The sequence below is a fragment of the Saccoglossus kowalevskii genome, chromosome 10 (assembly GCF_978046115.1).
Source record: "Saccoglossus kowalevskii chromosome 10, keSacKowa6.1, whole genome shotgun sequence".
Taxonomy (NCBI): Eukaryota; Metazoa; Hemichordata; class Enteropneusta; family Harrimaniidae; genus Saccoglossus; species Saccoglossus kowalevskii.
The window spans coordinates 20,064,288-20,081,107 of NC_140650.1; the positions used below are offsets into that span (position 1 = coordinate 20,064,288).

The 16,820-nt window shown below is 34.4% G+C and overlaps 1 protein-coding gene and 1 long non-coding RNA gene across 2 annotated transcripts; one reads left to right on the forward strand and one right to left on the reverse strand.

Annotated features, from left to right (window-relative positions):
* Positions 1 to 223: 223 nt before the first annotated feature.
* Positions 224 to 10,655, reverse strand: LOC146737943 (uncharacterized). The gene is made up of 8 exons (XM_085504628.1): positions 10,638 to 10,655; positions 9,888 to 10,026; positions 7,600 to 7,722; positions 6,575 to 6,694; positions 2,981 to 3,103; positions 2,029 to 2,311; positions 995 to 1,068; positions 224 to 531 (listed from the first exon to the last, which is right to left on the reverse strand). Exons 1-8 carry the CDS (start codon positions 10,653 to 10,655, stop codon positions 524 to 526), a joined length of 888 nt encoding a protein of 295 aa, XP_085360754.1. The 3' UTR covers positions 224 to 523.
* Positions 10,656 to 10,686: 31 nt separating this feature from the next.
* On the forward strand, positions 10,687 to 11,684 carry LOC146737944 (uncharacterized). Its single transcript, XR_014930793.1, has 2 exons — positions 10,687 to 11,016; positions 11,511 to 11,684. It is a non-coding gene; the product is annotated as an uncharacterized LOC146737944 (long non-coding RNA).
* Positions 11,685 to 16,820: the final 5,136 nt, after the last annotated feature.

Consider the following 16,820-nt stretch of genomic DNA (forward strand, 5'->3'; position numbering starts at 1 on the left):
CCACAATGAACACGTTCTAATAGGTCATTTATTTTGTCCTACACATGTAGATTTTTTTTTTACTAGAACACATAGTCGTCTCATATATTTGGGATGCCTGGTTTTCAGCTATCAAAGAGTATTATAAAATATGGCGGGTAATTTATGAAATTAAAGTTTTGAAAAAGGTGATGGAATGCTTAATGATTAGACAGATGAAAGTAAGATAACAGGCGACAATATGTTAGGTTTAGCACCAGCTTTAATCTGGCAATAGCAATAGCAAAACAAACAAATAAACAAGTATTATGTTGTATAAAAAATACAATGTGCAATTCATACAAATTAGTTGTAACGTATGATTTACAAATAGAATATACAGTCTCATAAAGATATAACCCGAGATGTAGCGTCTTAGAGCAACTGTGTGTTATTCGTTATTTGATAATGCATACTGTCACAAACTGACACATTCAATACTAAATTCGCTAAGTTTATAGTTCATATCCCACGACGACATGTCACTCTGCCCACCAATTCCTGCTTAACATACTGCCAAAGATAGAAACACAATAACATTTACAGAGTGGATTAGATGCAATGTTTGTATTATACATGTACACCAGCTATATAGTAGTATGATGTAATTGTTACACACTAAACGTGACTGAACACATAGGACTGCGATCCGCTTCAGTATTGGATGAATCTCTAATTTCGATATAATTTTGGAATTAAAATTATTGTCATTCGGTCATCTTCAATCAGATCAGGACAAAATATAGTATGTTTGGACAGTTGCGACAGAAATTGCGATTGATTTTAAGATTGTTGCCTGATCTGCTCCAGACATTCTTTTTTTTTAAATAATAACGCTGGTCAATTTGTGTATAATGTTTTCTCAACTGAGAAAGTTACAACACGCGTGTTATAAGTGGCAGACGGATACTTGTATTTCATTACATCAAAATGAGGGATAACGTGGAATTTATGTAATTTTCATATTAAAATTTACCGTTTTCTTCACACAGAGAGGCTGGATGTGTCATCCCGCAACCACCAGTATAATATCTGTGGTTAGTACTCCATCTACAATAAAACAATTCATGATTATTTGTTATTATTTGTAGTAGTATAACAATATATTGCACAGCTGTACGCTTACAAAAAATGAATACAATGACAAGTTAGGTAACTTGATAACAAATTCAAAGTAAAACTATTTTGAACAGAAGAAAAACATAGAATATCAAAAATAAATTTTTATTCGTATTGCATATTGTATGCCAAATTTATAACAGTGATAACGTGTGTTATCGTGATATTGTAACAAACTTTCTTAATATTCAAACTAATCCATGGCGTAACGCATTGTTCTAAACTAATCCTATTACGTTTGTATTTGACAATTTGGCACTTGTGTAAACGTTACTTATATGTGGTAACATAAACAGGAAGAAATATACCGTATGTATGTAAAATCATTTAATTCTCAGTTATGTACCTGTCTTATATCCAGAGAGGAAATAAATTACGAGTAATTACTGTTCCTTCACTCTGCGCCTCTACTACATATACGAATAACCTCAACCACCGTTACATAAATGTCATTTTATTAAATAGCGTAACAGGTTTCAAATATAAAGCTGTGAAAATATCGCACATATCGTGAAACAATGTTTTATTTCATAATCGACCCATCTTTCACACTATTTAATACATATTGTAAGCTGTTTTCATCAAATTTGAATTATTTCTGTTCTGGTCTCTTGCTCAATATATACTAGTATATATTTACTAAAATCATCTGCATTTTGTTTAGGTAGAACGATGGTTGAATAATTGAACGAGTTAAAATTTGAACAATAGACAAATGGAATCAGAACTGCTGCTATTTTGTTAAATGATTTTATGTTGTATGTACTTGAAATAAACTATGAAAAACGGCTGAAAAATCGCAGGCAACATACACATATTGTATACCACAAACATTATGAAATTCATAACATAGTTTAGTTACTTTTTATCGACCAATATTGGTTTGCTTACCCTTTGTATACACAATCCTGGTTGTTGGGTTGGTTATTCGCCCACTTCGCATGATTGAACTCACTGCCATCAAGCCAGAAGTACTCTCCGGATATTCTTTTAGCTCCAACCCACGCATTTACATGTGGTCGAACTTCCCCAAAGAAAGCGTCCACAGCAGAGTACGCTTCGTCAGAATTAATACTCCCCAGCGTCCCATTAAATTCAGCACACCGAGCCTGTGCTTCCAAAAAGGGTAAAATTTCTTGTATGATGAAATATCTTGAACATTCCACTGTAGGACCTGCACAATAACATAAACAAGCTTTATTTTTGTTTGTATGTCGCCCCATTAGTGTGTTGTAAATAAACTCATTAATTTCATGTCTAATAATTTAATATGGTACAGATGTGTACTTGAACTATGTGCATACACGAATAAATCATTAGATATTTTACATTAAATATTGTTCTGTTCGTTTTTCTAGTCGTACCATGTCTAATGCAGTGAACTAAACCGATATTTTGCACCAAGATAATGTGTCACACTCTTTTCTTTTAAATTTGTTAGATGTTTCAAATATTTTATTTGCAAAATCTGACGTAAGCTATAACGTTTGGATGACTTAATACACAATGTCATAACGAACGATTAAAGTTCTGTTTTCCGGCGGAACAAGTAAAATAGGGTCACTTTAAGCGACGTTATATAAGCACATCAAATAACCCCATTTATGAACATTTTCATGTAGATTAAAACTGCTATAATATCACGATTATAATTAATATGTTAAATTATGAATAAGTCGGCGGTCGGTAAAAATGTAACGCAAAACAACAATGAGATTAGGTTATTCACGGCACAGTACACTGCTTGATTTATGAATTAGAGTAAGTAATATACATGGGCCTGTGTTTTAAAATTGATATATTTAATAGTAATATATGAATGTAATCTGTCTTTAATACATACCATAGCATGAGTGGCCATCTGAATCCAAAAAATAACCATTTGAACAGCTACACGTGTATGCACCAACATCATTGGTGCAATAATCACTACATCCACCATTGTTTGTCTGGCATTCGTCAATGTCTATGAATATATAATATAATGTAGCAATGTCGCAGGACACATACGTTTAAAATAGTCCCTGTACTACCAAGTAGGCATAATGCAACATCCGTTCACAATAGTCCCTGTACTAATAAGTATGCATAATACAACATACGTTTACAATAGTCCCTGTACTAATAAGTAGGCATAATACAACATACGTTTACAATAGTCCCTGTACTACCAAGTAGGCAAAATACAACATACTTTTACAATAGTCCCTGTACTAATAAGTAGGCATAATACAACATACTTTTACAATAGTCCCTGTACTACCAGGTCGGCATAATACAACATACGTTTACTATAGTCCATGTACTACCAAGAAGGCATAGTACAACATACTTTTACAATAGTCCATGTACTAATAAGTAGGCATAGTACAACATACTTTTACAATAGTCCCTGTACTACCAAGTAGGCATAATACAACATACGTTTACTATAGTCCATGTACTACCAAGAAGGCATAGTACAACATACTTTTACAATAGTCCCTGTACTAATAAGTAGGCATAATACAACATACTTTTACAATAGTCCCTGTACTACCAAGTAGGCATAATACAACATACGTTTACTATAGTCCATGTACTAACAAGTAGGCATAATACAACATACGTTTACTATAGTCCATGTACTACCAAGGCATAGTTATTTATTTACTTATTTATTCAATTGAATTATGATTATTCACCATATCAGGATAGAGCATAAAAATCACATATATACATATATATGATTACCTTTTGATATTTTTTTTTTCATTGACAGACTGATTGTTTGCTTGATTTTGCAGTTTAGTGATTAGTTTATTTTGTAGAAAATGATTTATTAAATTTAGTGATTTATTTATTGTGCGACAAAATAATGTTTATATTCACTCAGCAATTTCAATGACTTATTTATTTTATTTTGATATTTAGTAATTGAACTATAATGTTGCACCACTTCACGATAAAAATATATGTATATGATAAATTTATGATAATCCGCACGTCAGTACAGTATTATTTCTTATTCCGGGTCTAGGACTCGACTAGCTCAAATGAGCTATTTCCATGACCCACACCAGAATCCTTTGCAGTGGTAAAAAGGAAAAATTAATTGTGTTATGTATATTTTCTTTTTCTGGTGTAAATAAATAAATACAAATACAAATACAACATACTTTTACAATAGTCCCTGTACTACCAATTAGGCATAATACTTACATACTTTTACAATAGTCCCTGTACTACCAAATAGGCATAGTACAGCATACGTTTACAATAGTCCATGTACTACCAAATAGGCATAGTACAGCATACGTTTACAATAGTCCCCGTACTACCAAATAGGCATAGTACAGCATACGTTTACAATAGTCCATGTACTACCAAGTAGGCATAATACAACACACGTTTAAAATAGTCCCTGTAGTACAAAGTAGGCATAATACAACATACGTTTACAATAGTCCCTGTACTACCAAGTAGGCATAGTATAACATACGTTTACAATAGTCCCTATACTAATAAGCAGGCATAATACAACATACGTTTACAATAGTCCCTGTACTACCAAGTAGGCATAGTACAACATATGTTTACAATAGTCCCTGTACTAATAAGTAGGCATAATACAACATACGTTTACAATAGTCCCTGTACTACCAAGTAGGCATAATACAACATACGTTTACAATAGTCCCTGTACTACCAAGTAGGCATAATACAACATACGTTTACAATAGTCCCTGTACTACCAAGTAGGCATAGTACAATATACGTTTACAATAGTCCCTGTACTATCAAGTAGGCATAATACAACATACGTTTACAATAGTCCCTGTACTACCAAGTAGGCATAATACAACATACGTTTACAATAGTTCCTGTACTACCAAGTAGGCATAATACAACATACGTTTACAATAGTCCCTGTACTACCAAGTAGGCATATTACAGCATACGTTTACAATAGTCCCTGTACTACCAAGTAGGCATAATACAACATACGTTTACAATAGTCCCTGTACTACCAAGTAGGCATAGTACAACATACGTTTACAATAGTCCCTGTACTACCAAGTAGGCATAATACAACATACGTTTACAATAATCCCTGTACTACCGAGTAGGCATAGTACAACATACGTTTACAATAGTCCCTGTACTACCAAGTAGGCATAATACAACATACGTTTACAATAGTCCCTGTACTACCAAGTAGGCATAATACAACATACGTTTACAATAGTCCCTGTACTACCAAGTAGGCATAGTACAACATACGTTTACAATAGTCCCTGTACTACCAAGTAGGCATAATACAACATACGTTTACAATAGTCCCTGTACTACCAAGTAGGCATAATACAACATAATACAACATACATTTACAATAGTCCCTGTACTACCAGGTAGGCATAGTACAACATACGTTTACAATAGTCTCTGTACTACCAAGTAGGCATAATACAACATACGTTTACAATAGTCCCTGTACTACCAAGTAGGCATAATACAACATACGTTTACAATAGTCCCTGTACTACCAAGTAGGCATAATACAACATACGTTTACAATAGTCCCTGTACTACCAAGTAGGCATAGTACAACATACGTTTACAATAGTCCCTGTACTACCAAGTAGGCATAATACAACATACATTTACAATAGTCCCTGTACTACCAGGTAGGCATAGTACAACATACGTTTACAATAGTCCCTGTACTACCAAGTAGGCATAATACAACATACGTTTACAATAGTCCCTGTACTACCAAGTAGGCATAGTACAACATACGTTTACAATAGTCCCTGTACTACCAAGTAGGCATAATACAACATACATTTACAATAGTCCCTGTACTACCAAGTAGGCATAGTACAACATACGTTTACAATAGTCCCTGTACTACCAAGTAGGCATAGTACAACATACGTTTACAATAGTTCCTGTACTACCAAGTAGGCATAATACAACATACGTTTACAATAGTTCCTGTACTACCAAGTAGGCATAGTACAATATATGTTTAATTTATGTGGTTATAGTAATGTGTCTTAAAGAGCTTTTAAAGATGAAGCATAAATATGATATGACGAAAATACCGTGAGAATGTCGATGCAATGCCGTAAAGCCATTTGTATACACCTTTGCCCTACGTTTCTAGTAATAATGTATTGAGAGATAGCCTCAAATTTTAGGAAACAACGTCTTACGCGATTCACTTCTCTCATTCGTGCAAATATGTTACGAACAAATACAATTTTGTTATTTGTGCTATATATTTAATGATCTATTGTTGGTGATTAACATTAAATTAAATGTTATCATCTATGTAGAATTTAGGTATAATTGTTTGTAGTATGCCAGGCATATTCAAATTTGTCCTTTTCTGTCATTATTTGCTAAACAAGAATCAAATCGTCGCTGGTTAAAATTAGTAATTAATACTCACCAATGCATGAATTATCTGCAGCCATGGCGAAACCTGGCCAACAGCTGCATGTAAAATTACCATCAGTATTGGTGCACTCGTGGAAACAGTCGCCATTTTCAATCAGACACTCGTCAATATCTACGAATATGTCACATAAGTTTACTTGGTAATAACAAACAACATATATTCTGTGTCATCAAGCAATTTGTTCTATCCAGATAGTTTTCACCCCTAAAACAGGCATTTGTTAAACGTCCGCATATTATTTCATATGAAGAGGAAGCATTTAACATCCTACAGTACATGTAATGGGAAACAAACGTCTTCCTCATTGTTTAACCCAACGTTGGAACAGTTGCAATGCTGTTATATCATATGACATTGCTGCAATTCTATTTAGCTTTGTAAATCCCTATAGGAATTATGCTTTTGTGTGATTAGGGCATGCAACGATCACGACTTCTAAAACTATAGCTGAAAAAAGTTCATATTTGCCATATAAATCATAGTTAACTTGATATCACAGTGCCAGATATCTTTATTAATTTATTGGACTGCATTAGGGGTTTATCAACAATCACATATAATTAACTGAAAGTTAGTATTGAAAATATAAACATTTTTACATTTTGCTGAACAGCAAAAAGGCTATAGTTTCAACATATGCCGATTAGTGCTTGGGACAATGATTGCCAATTAGTGCGTACTATATATCATAGTTATCGATCTAAACAGCTTGTACCTACTTAATAGTTTTACTATAAATTTTTGTGATTAATATATGTAGTGTAGTTGTGAAAACAGTATTGTTCTCAAAATTCTGTGCGTGGCTTCTGTAATATAATTTCCGGGTTACTTTCTATTCATAATTCATGAATTAAAAGCTATTGTCTTACCCAATTGTTAATGTTCTGTCGTTTTTTGTTAATTCCCATGCACATTATGAAATATCTGACATTTCTTTTTACCCAGAATAACATTTTATTTCTACTCAGTATTTACAGCAAGAGATATATAGCTTGTCAAAATTGATAGATACATACCATTGCAGGAATGAGAATCAGAATCAATAATATAACCAGCTCGACAGCTACATGTGTACGTTCCAATATCATTAGTACACACTTGGCTACATCTACCGTTATCAACCATACACTCATCATTGTCTGGGAATATATTAGAACTTCCGTATAATTTTACTCAAAGAAACATGGCGGTTAATTTTGAAAGTATTATAGTTTTTAGTGATTGTAAAATGTTTCGTATTTGGCCTCAAACTGGATATGTCTGGATATATTTGTTGTGCTCTTGTACTTGTAAATTACCCTGTGCGACTTTTTCAAAGAGTGTATTTATGAGAATGTTATTTCTACTTTATGTGGGGATTATGGCTAGTAAATGTTCTTTTATTTTAACACTACGGTCATGGAAATGTATTCTAAGAGCAAATAATAATTTGTACTGACGAAATGTTTCCCTCAAAAGGCGGGACATGAAATTCTGTGTTTTTTCTGTGCCTTCTGTGCCAAATATGCATGACCACCGATTGATGAATTGTCACCACGTTCTAATACAGAGTATTTAACGTTAATGATAATTTTGTACTGCAGTGCTGTGGTATATTGAATTGAAAGTAACGGATCACACTGTTGGTATTCGATGCCTCGTGTGGTTAACTTTGTTCTACATTATACGCAGTACTATTGTCTCCATTTTTCACCTATAACACATATTATGGGTGAGGATGCCGTATTTGAATATTCGTTGATATTTTGTTAATATAAGATGATTTTGAAAATGTGTTTCAGTCTAAACTTACATCGAAGACAAAACGTACCAGAATACATCAATCAGTAACTACATCAATGTATATGAATATATATATTGTGAATATATATCGAGTCATTACCAGGCTTCATATGAGTTAGAATAAAGATCCAGGTTAACTTGTCACAAAAATATAAGATAAGGCAATTGTGAACGGAACACAGCATTCACAAAGATGTTGAACTAAGTTACAGACAAGTCGTGTTGCAAAATAGCTCAAGTTCATTGTCTTTGAGTTTAGTCATGTGACATCGTCCATCCTCCATTCCTTTGGCTGCTCTGTCTGTCTTTTCCCTATAACTAATAAATAACAGCCCGCTGTAACACTTCGGTTTCTACTAAAGTTCAATATAATGAAACTGATGTTACAATAGCTGTCATCAACGTATTTATTAGTTTTTTTGAAAATCAGATTTTATCGTTTGGTTTCCTCTAGTCTAGTCAGTGTACTAGTAGCTGTTTCAATTCCGTGTTTAAACTTATTTCTGGTAGAATCTGTTGTTATTGTGGCATCAGTATATTTGAAACAGTTTACATTTTGCAGAATCTTCATATTCTGTATAACAAGTATTTCTGCTAGAATAATGTTTTCATAATTTTTTTGACTTTTTCCTACATTGATATTCACTCCATAACTTTTTTTCGGTGTGAAGAGTGACTAACAGAATACATCTAAATGTCGGTCACCGAATTTTGTATCAAACCAAACAAAACTAAACTACTGTAGTGATGACGTTTGTTCAAACTTTCTGGTACAAGTGCTGAATTAGGCGAGTCACTGTTGTGCAAATATCATACTTTCTATTGTGCACTACAATGCTCCCATGCTATGCCTCTGTCGAAACCTATCTTGGAGCTTATGGAGAAAACACATTTTATTGTTTTGCTAGTTTTTACTAATAATTTGTGAATTTGTTTTGCATTGCTTCTTCCCTTTTAAAATCCAGCTTGTGTTTCACTAAGTACTTCGTGAGACTATTACATTATGCCAAGAATGAAACACAATTTACGAATATCTTTAAATTATTTTACATTTTGACAGTGCATGACGTTATTCGGCGTGATGTTTCCCCCCGGGGAACTACTTTTTTTTTCATTCCGTGTGATGATCGTGATGTTGTCATGTGAACGTATTCAATGTTTATGTTATTTGTGAAACAACCGCAAATATTAAATTTTGGAAAGTTCAAAGTGGTCGGCAGGATGAAGATAGTTTGTTCCAAACAACGTCTGCATTTTAAGATTCGGGTATGGATGGCATTAGCTCACCGCCCTCCAACAGATTATTATTTTAGTACGTCAAGCCTGATGGTGGGGAAGGGACCGATTTAGTCATCGACCAACCGACCATGAGACTTGTGATGTGATAACATCCTAATGAAGATGAGCGTTGTGTCACATGTAAACTATACATGCTATTAAAAATGAAAACTTTGCCCACTATACTTTATTTTTATGCATGTAAAGTGTGTTCACTGATCAGGATATGTTTAGTGATACTTACCATAACATGAATAACCATCAGAGTCAATGCTGAAACCATCACGACAGCTACATGTGAAATTGCCAACACTATTGGTACACTCATGACTACAACCACCATTAATAGTTTGACATTCGTCAATGTCTGTGAATATTGAACACTGATTAACATGATATGCATATAGACATACTAAATATTGGATCGGTAGGAAATAACAGAATTTTCTTAGCACTTAACCCTCTGACCAAAACTTGTATCAAGTTTCACAAATGTATAAATGCACTAGACAGTATAGATATAGTAGAAGGCACATACAAAAACAGTAACTCTACATTAAAACCTAAGCTGGTACAGATACAATATAAATAGAAAAAAATTAAATAACTGAAAATACATCAAAACTTCTTCGTTAAGTTATGTGTGCTTAAATGTTTTGATAAACCGAAATGATCTAAACTAAATGGTCAGAACAAAGAATGATGTTGGTTTTAAAACATGCTTGAGAATCCAGAATATATGGCCGTGGTTTTATAAACCAAACTTGTACTGAGCACACTATACAAAGGGACTAAAAACTAAAGATAAATTTAAAAATAGAGTCGCATAATTGTAGACGACTATTTGATTCAAAATAACATTACTACATCTACCGAGATCATGTGTGGTTGTGGCTCTATTATTGATGTATTCAGTTTGTTTTGTCTATTCCTAATTTTGGTTGCGTTGAAATTGCTGAATTTTCGCTGAACAAAATATGTTGTTGATACTTACCATAACAGGACGAGCCATCAGAACCCAAGTAGAATCCAGGCCAATCTGATTAAAATCTGATGTAGTGTACGGGCTTTAATTATTTTGGCTATAAACTTATTTTAATTTTATTTTTTATTACTTTTGTTATTAATGCCCTTTTATTTTATTATTTTACTTTGATTTTGATTTTGTGATTTTTTTTAATTCCGCCCTACCTACATCTGAACCGATGCCTATGTAACGAGATTTCAACGAGACCCACTATCGACGATTTTAGTCAACGAATCACAGACCTCCTTTTATAGCGCACATGATGACGTCACCGGGCAGAGTCTGATGGCAAACACACTCAAATAAAATGGCGGATTATACCGACCGAAAAAAACACGGCTTTTCGGTAAGTTTATCATTGTCAAATGCAACGAAAGTCATTTTTATGTTAATATTGTGGCTCGAATGGTTCGACTTTAGATCGTTATTTTGCATAGTTATTCTGGGAGTGACGATTTTGTTTCCACCGGTTCGACCGAACACCAGTGTCTTTTTCCAGTCGCCGGCCCTGGAGACGGGTGATGTTTTGTTGAAGATCGGGCCAAAATCGTCTACGGTATTGAAGCCGTAGCTGTAAATATTCATCAAATTGTATCAACATTTTGTACATTATACAATAACACTTTATTAAAGTAAATGAGCTGATTTGGACTGGAATAAAATATTTTTTATTTGGAACACATCGCAATTGATCAGGAAATATTGTTTTGCTCCAATTTTCTGCGTCGATGCCGTGGGCCGGTGACCGCTATACAATTTAAAATCAGTTTGCATTGTTTACTATAGCTGTTTACAGTGTTCTAATCATTACGATTTACTTTTTTTTTGCTTCCATTCTAGATAATTATGCTCAGTGATGTAAAATTGAAGCGATGACTGAATGAACGAACCTTGGCTGGCGAAGATGTATCTGGAAGTGTACACATTTGTTGGAAGTGAAAAAAATATTCAATGAAATGACAAAAATTGTAAAATGCTGTGGAATTTCTTTTGCAAATAAAAATATACTAGCAATTTTCTATTAATGGTTTATTCAAGTGGGCAAAATATAAATGTACAGAAGAATTGCCCGTATACACTGAAAAGTAAGCAACCGACAGCCTGTATAAAAGGGGGACTGTGATTGGCTGTTACTTACGCGAGATTTGAACGGGACTTACATAGGCATCGGTTCAGATGTAGGTAGGGCGGAATTAAAAAAAATCAAAATCAAAGTAAAATAATAAAATAAAAGGGCATTAATAACAAAAGTAATACAAAATAAAATTAAAACAAGTTTATAGCCAAAATAATTAAAGCCTGTACACTACATCAGATTTTAATCAGATTGAATCCAGGCCAACAGTCACATGTCAAATTGCCTTTAATATTAATACATTTATGAGTACATCCACCATTGTCAACCAGACACTCATCAATATCTGTGAATATGTATAAATAGCAACGATTAACATTTTAACGATGAAAAACGTAAGTATTATGGATTACCCAGGATGTTACTAATATTATGTTATTGAATTATCAGTTCACTGTCGTAAGCTATTTTCTGGCGTCTGAGCATTATTGATACACATTTAAATAAATTATGTGATACATCTTACATTTGGTTTCGAAACTTTAAAACAGGTTATTGAAAACCGAAATGATATGAAAAACAATACCAATAGACCAAATTCAAAAGATAATCGCAGCCCGTCAGCATGAAACAATGCATTTACGTATACTAAAGTGTGAACTTTCTTGTACAGTTGACTCATTGTCATGGCATTTTTTGAATTAATCATTGATTATATGTTATGCTGTTTCATATAATGTCGTATGCTTCCTTTCTATGAAGTTTTTCTATGAAATGTGATTTTGATGTTTCAGATACTGAAACATTGTGGATCTATATAATGTTACAGCCAAAACAGTCAGCTTGGACATTCAGTTGTGAGAAATGACAAAATAAACAGTGCCAGCGAATGAAATAACAAAATAAACGCATTTAAAGGCGCCTACCACGCGCGTTGGAAATAAATAGAACGCGTTGCGACGAGAAATCTCACCCGCATATTTCACTCACGCAAACGCACACACACATGCTATTTCCGTATATTGAATACGTTGACAACGGAAGAGACAAGTTTAAATCATATTTGTATTAACACAACCTGAAAGCAACAGTCTCACACTGAATATATGTTCATTGTTCTGTAGTCAAACTGCGTCTATCATACCCATACTAGTGTCAACCATGCTCAAATAATCATCCCTCCAGTGCGTCGGTTTAGGTCAGATTTATTTAAAACACGGTGAATTCTATAACATAAAAGCAATACAGACACTGTGAAAGTAACTGTGAAACTATTTGTAACCATGAGGCAACGATCTCACTTTATGAATGACTGTAGAAGTATCACACAGTTCCAGTAACACAATATAACATACAGGTCTCAAATAAACGTTCAGAAGATTATAGACTTGCATCGTTGGGTCTCTAAAGCAGTATTTCGGTTGAAAGGTTCAGTAGACGCTGCATATAAATGTGCTCGTAGCTTTTCATCATGGCTGCCTGTCATAAACAAACGTTTTAGCGCGATTCTAACATGACCTGTGATGGCGCACTCTACATGCGTAGGTGGTGCTATTAGCAGCCTTTCTGTTTCGACGAATCACGAAATAACGATAACAATTGAAATTCTAAATAAACTTGTGTACAGCACATTTATCAATTATCAAACTAAACATCCAATGAAGCGGACTGCGACGGTTAAGACGAAAATACAAGGCTAAGACGAAAAACATGTGACAGTACGATTATGCTCGTCTACTACACGCCCGGGGACTACACGTTCAAGTATCCAACTTCTCAATACAAAACATGATTAGTATCAGCAATAATTTCTAGTACTGCCTGGATAATTGCGTATTACTAGTTGACATCAGACATATCCCTGTAGAGAATTGTTTGAACAATGTCTCGCATTTCCGACAGAATATTCAAATAAGTTGGGATGAATATGAATTGAATATCCATCTTTTGAAAAATCAGCTGAACAGTTCACCACCACGATTATGATGAGTTAGCGAGGATATCAACGAAGACGACCGGACGTCTTCGGTCATGAGCTGGCTGGTTTGAATTTATCCACTTTTACAGTGATGAATATTGCGTTCGAGTTGAGTTACTAGTAATTACAAGCCTGATTTACATTTTTCTTGTGGTGTTTTTCGTCAATGTATTATATATAAGTGCGTTAGGAAATAGCATAATTATATTGCGTGAGTGAAAGGAGCTGGTGAGACTGTGTCACAACGCGTTCTATTTATTTGCAACGCGCGTGGTCGGCGCCTCTGATTGCGTTTATTTTGTATTTTTATTTTCGAAATGTATCACTGGCTGCGTCTGTAAAAACATCTATGTACTAAGCAACCATATACCACATTTTTTCCAGTATTATTTTGTAATGAATGGAGGAAATGTTGATGGTGTATTTCTTGGTTCAAATCAATTTAGGTAACTCAATGAAAATAATGCATGAAAGTTATGTCTATTCTGACCATAGACATGCTAATTAATTTGCAATTGCGTATCAGTGTATATTGGTTGCCAAGCAATACAGCCTACAATCATATGTATCTGCAAGCTGAAATTAACAGCTTAATTTTAAAGAGCTTGGAAGCTCTGCTTCTATGGGTCAAACAGTTTTTTTAGCCATTAGCAAAGTATAAAGACTTTCTTCCATTGTTAATATTATTAAAGATTTTAAGAATTCTGATCGTATTGCTCTGGGAAGTGTACTAAACATGTCTTAGTTACAGATTGGCGTATAGCATATCCCTCGATAACCTGTGAGGTTGGATTTGTTTTGCATTGTTTAAAAAAATGATACTCATTGTCATTCCTGTACAATTGATATCATTTCCATCCCCATATGTGACTAACTAATTTAAAACTGGAACTCTGTCAGACCTAAATTTATAGTGTATTATATACATCGTAATGTTGCATATATTAAACATGGTGAAAACAAATCTAGACAAAGGTGTTTTATTGGCGTAATAGTGTTATATATTAGTATAGTTATAAATAAACAGTAAATTAGTTCTATGTAAATCCTAACTTTGGCAACAAAATTTAAGTTTATTTCAATTTAATTAAATATGTACACATTTTCAGGAACGCAATTTCACCATACAAGATTTTCAAAGTTTAGTCGTTCACAAATACGCCCCATCACCTCATACATGTACCTTCCGGTGTATACAACAATCAACTCCACATATACTAACTTACCTGATGATTTTGTACCCAACAACAAACCACCACCAATAGCTGCACCTGAACCAATCACTGTCAACGTTGCGAGTCCAATGACATACTTTGCCATCCTTGAAACACGCGACTGCTGATTTGTGTTTTCCTGAGTACATGAGATATATTTTAATTGCACGTTTGCTTTACCAGATATGCTTTAGCAACTGGATTTTTTTCATTTGTGAATTTACGTCGGTCATTACCCCCGACAGCCACACCTTTGATTGCCATAGTGGAACTAATAACTCTTTCAGTATATATTAGTAATGTTCAAAACAGCAATAAGTATTCAACGTTTAACGGTGAAATGAATATACCTCACTTAAAAACTTACCGAATCTGTCGGTGCGAGACGATTCATGCTGTGCCTGAATGGTAAAGACTGCTGTTTTATGGCAATGCTATTGATTGACTCAATTGTGACTGCCGCAGTTAGTTCATTTCGTGAACTTTGTTATGAATAGCCGCATAATACCAATCTTAGCTGTAGGATGAAAGAGAGGAAAAGAATACTTTGTACTGCCAGGTTATCTTTTAATAACTACGTAACACGTGGTACATAATGGTAAATAAGGCAATGATAATCTCAGCTTTTTCTATAAAATTTCTGATCAATACTTTGATATTTGTTATGGTCGTCAAGGTGTCATTCTTTATTCATAGGCAAATGGAACGCAGTAATCAAGGCCTATGGACACGCTTATTGAAAGCACGTCATCCCAAAAGCTTAATGAATATCAATATTTCAACGAACGTTTTTTTTACTTGGGTTACAACCTTAGGCTACAGTCTTATTACCAAACGCTTCAGCGTGGTATTAAGAGTTTGTTAGCAGGGCTGGGTGATACCAAGGTGGAAAATGGATGCACTTATGGGGGTAATTCCTGGAATTACAATAGAGAGGGTTCGGGCCGAAATACAATATATAGTGTTTTCATGTAACGTCTGATATTTCTGTTGTATTCTGCTACTGTAACTAATGCAAAATTTGTTGCGAAATTAAGTGTGTTTTGTGCACTCCAGGGTTATTCGCTTTTTGCTGAAAACACCCCTATTTTGTAATGGTAGAGTCGAACTGTTTCACTCCCACTGGGAAATCTGCATTGTTGCTTGAATGAGAGCTAATAAACATTTTTCCAGACCGGCGGAAGAGTATGTAACAGCCAATTTTAACAGCCTGTCACGTGATTTTACTCAAAATGTCAACATGGAAAGAGGCTATTCAATTTTACGCAGGAATAATTGGGAGTAGAATATGTGAGGGATAGTATCAACAGAGATGTGTATACTGAAAAGTAATATATATCCTTCTTTTGCATCTATGAGCATTTCTGTTTTAGTATACTGGTTTGAAAATGTTGAATTTGCATGATTTGCGATGTTTTTTCTTATACTGAAACTCCCCTATTGATTGAATCCCGGGTTTGAAGGAGAACGACACACCACGTGATTCGTTTGAATACAATAGTGAAGGGTGCAGATAGGCCGCCGTCCGATCTCGATGGAACGTTTCGAATCAATCATAGGTAGTTTAAATTTATGTTGAAGTTAAAAGTTCCTCCACAGAATTGTGCCTTGGCAAACATGCCGTTCAACTTCGGTACTCCACTGACAGGTTGACTTTCGTCGACCGCGTCATCGTTGAGCTGCACGCCACAACTTCGCTTGTGATGTTGCTTGTTAGCCGCCACGGAGGATTGAATGAATCTTGATTACGGGTTTAAATGTTGCTTATTTGGCGTTGGTAATCTTTATTTGGAACTAGGTAACGCCGCAAATTCGCCAGCAAAAAACCCCTGGTACTTTGATGTTGATGGTTGCTCTTCATGACAATCGCTAATTTTACTGCG

Excerpts from the sequence above, each read along its gene's own strand:
- LOC146737943 (XM_085504628.1), bottom strand. Across the intron at positions 7,723-9,887 it reads TGATGGTTATTCATGTTATG|ACAATGATGAGTGTATGGTT; the intron begins GTAAGTATCACT and ends ATATATTCCCAG. Across the intron at positions 1,069-2,028 it reads CAGGATTGTGTATACAAAGG|ATGGAGTACTAACCACAGAT; the intron begins GTAAGCAAACCA and ends GTTTTATTGTAG.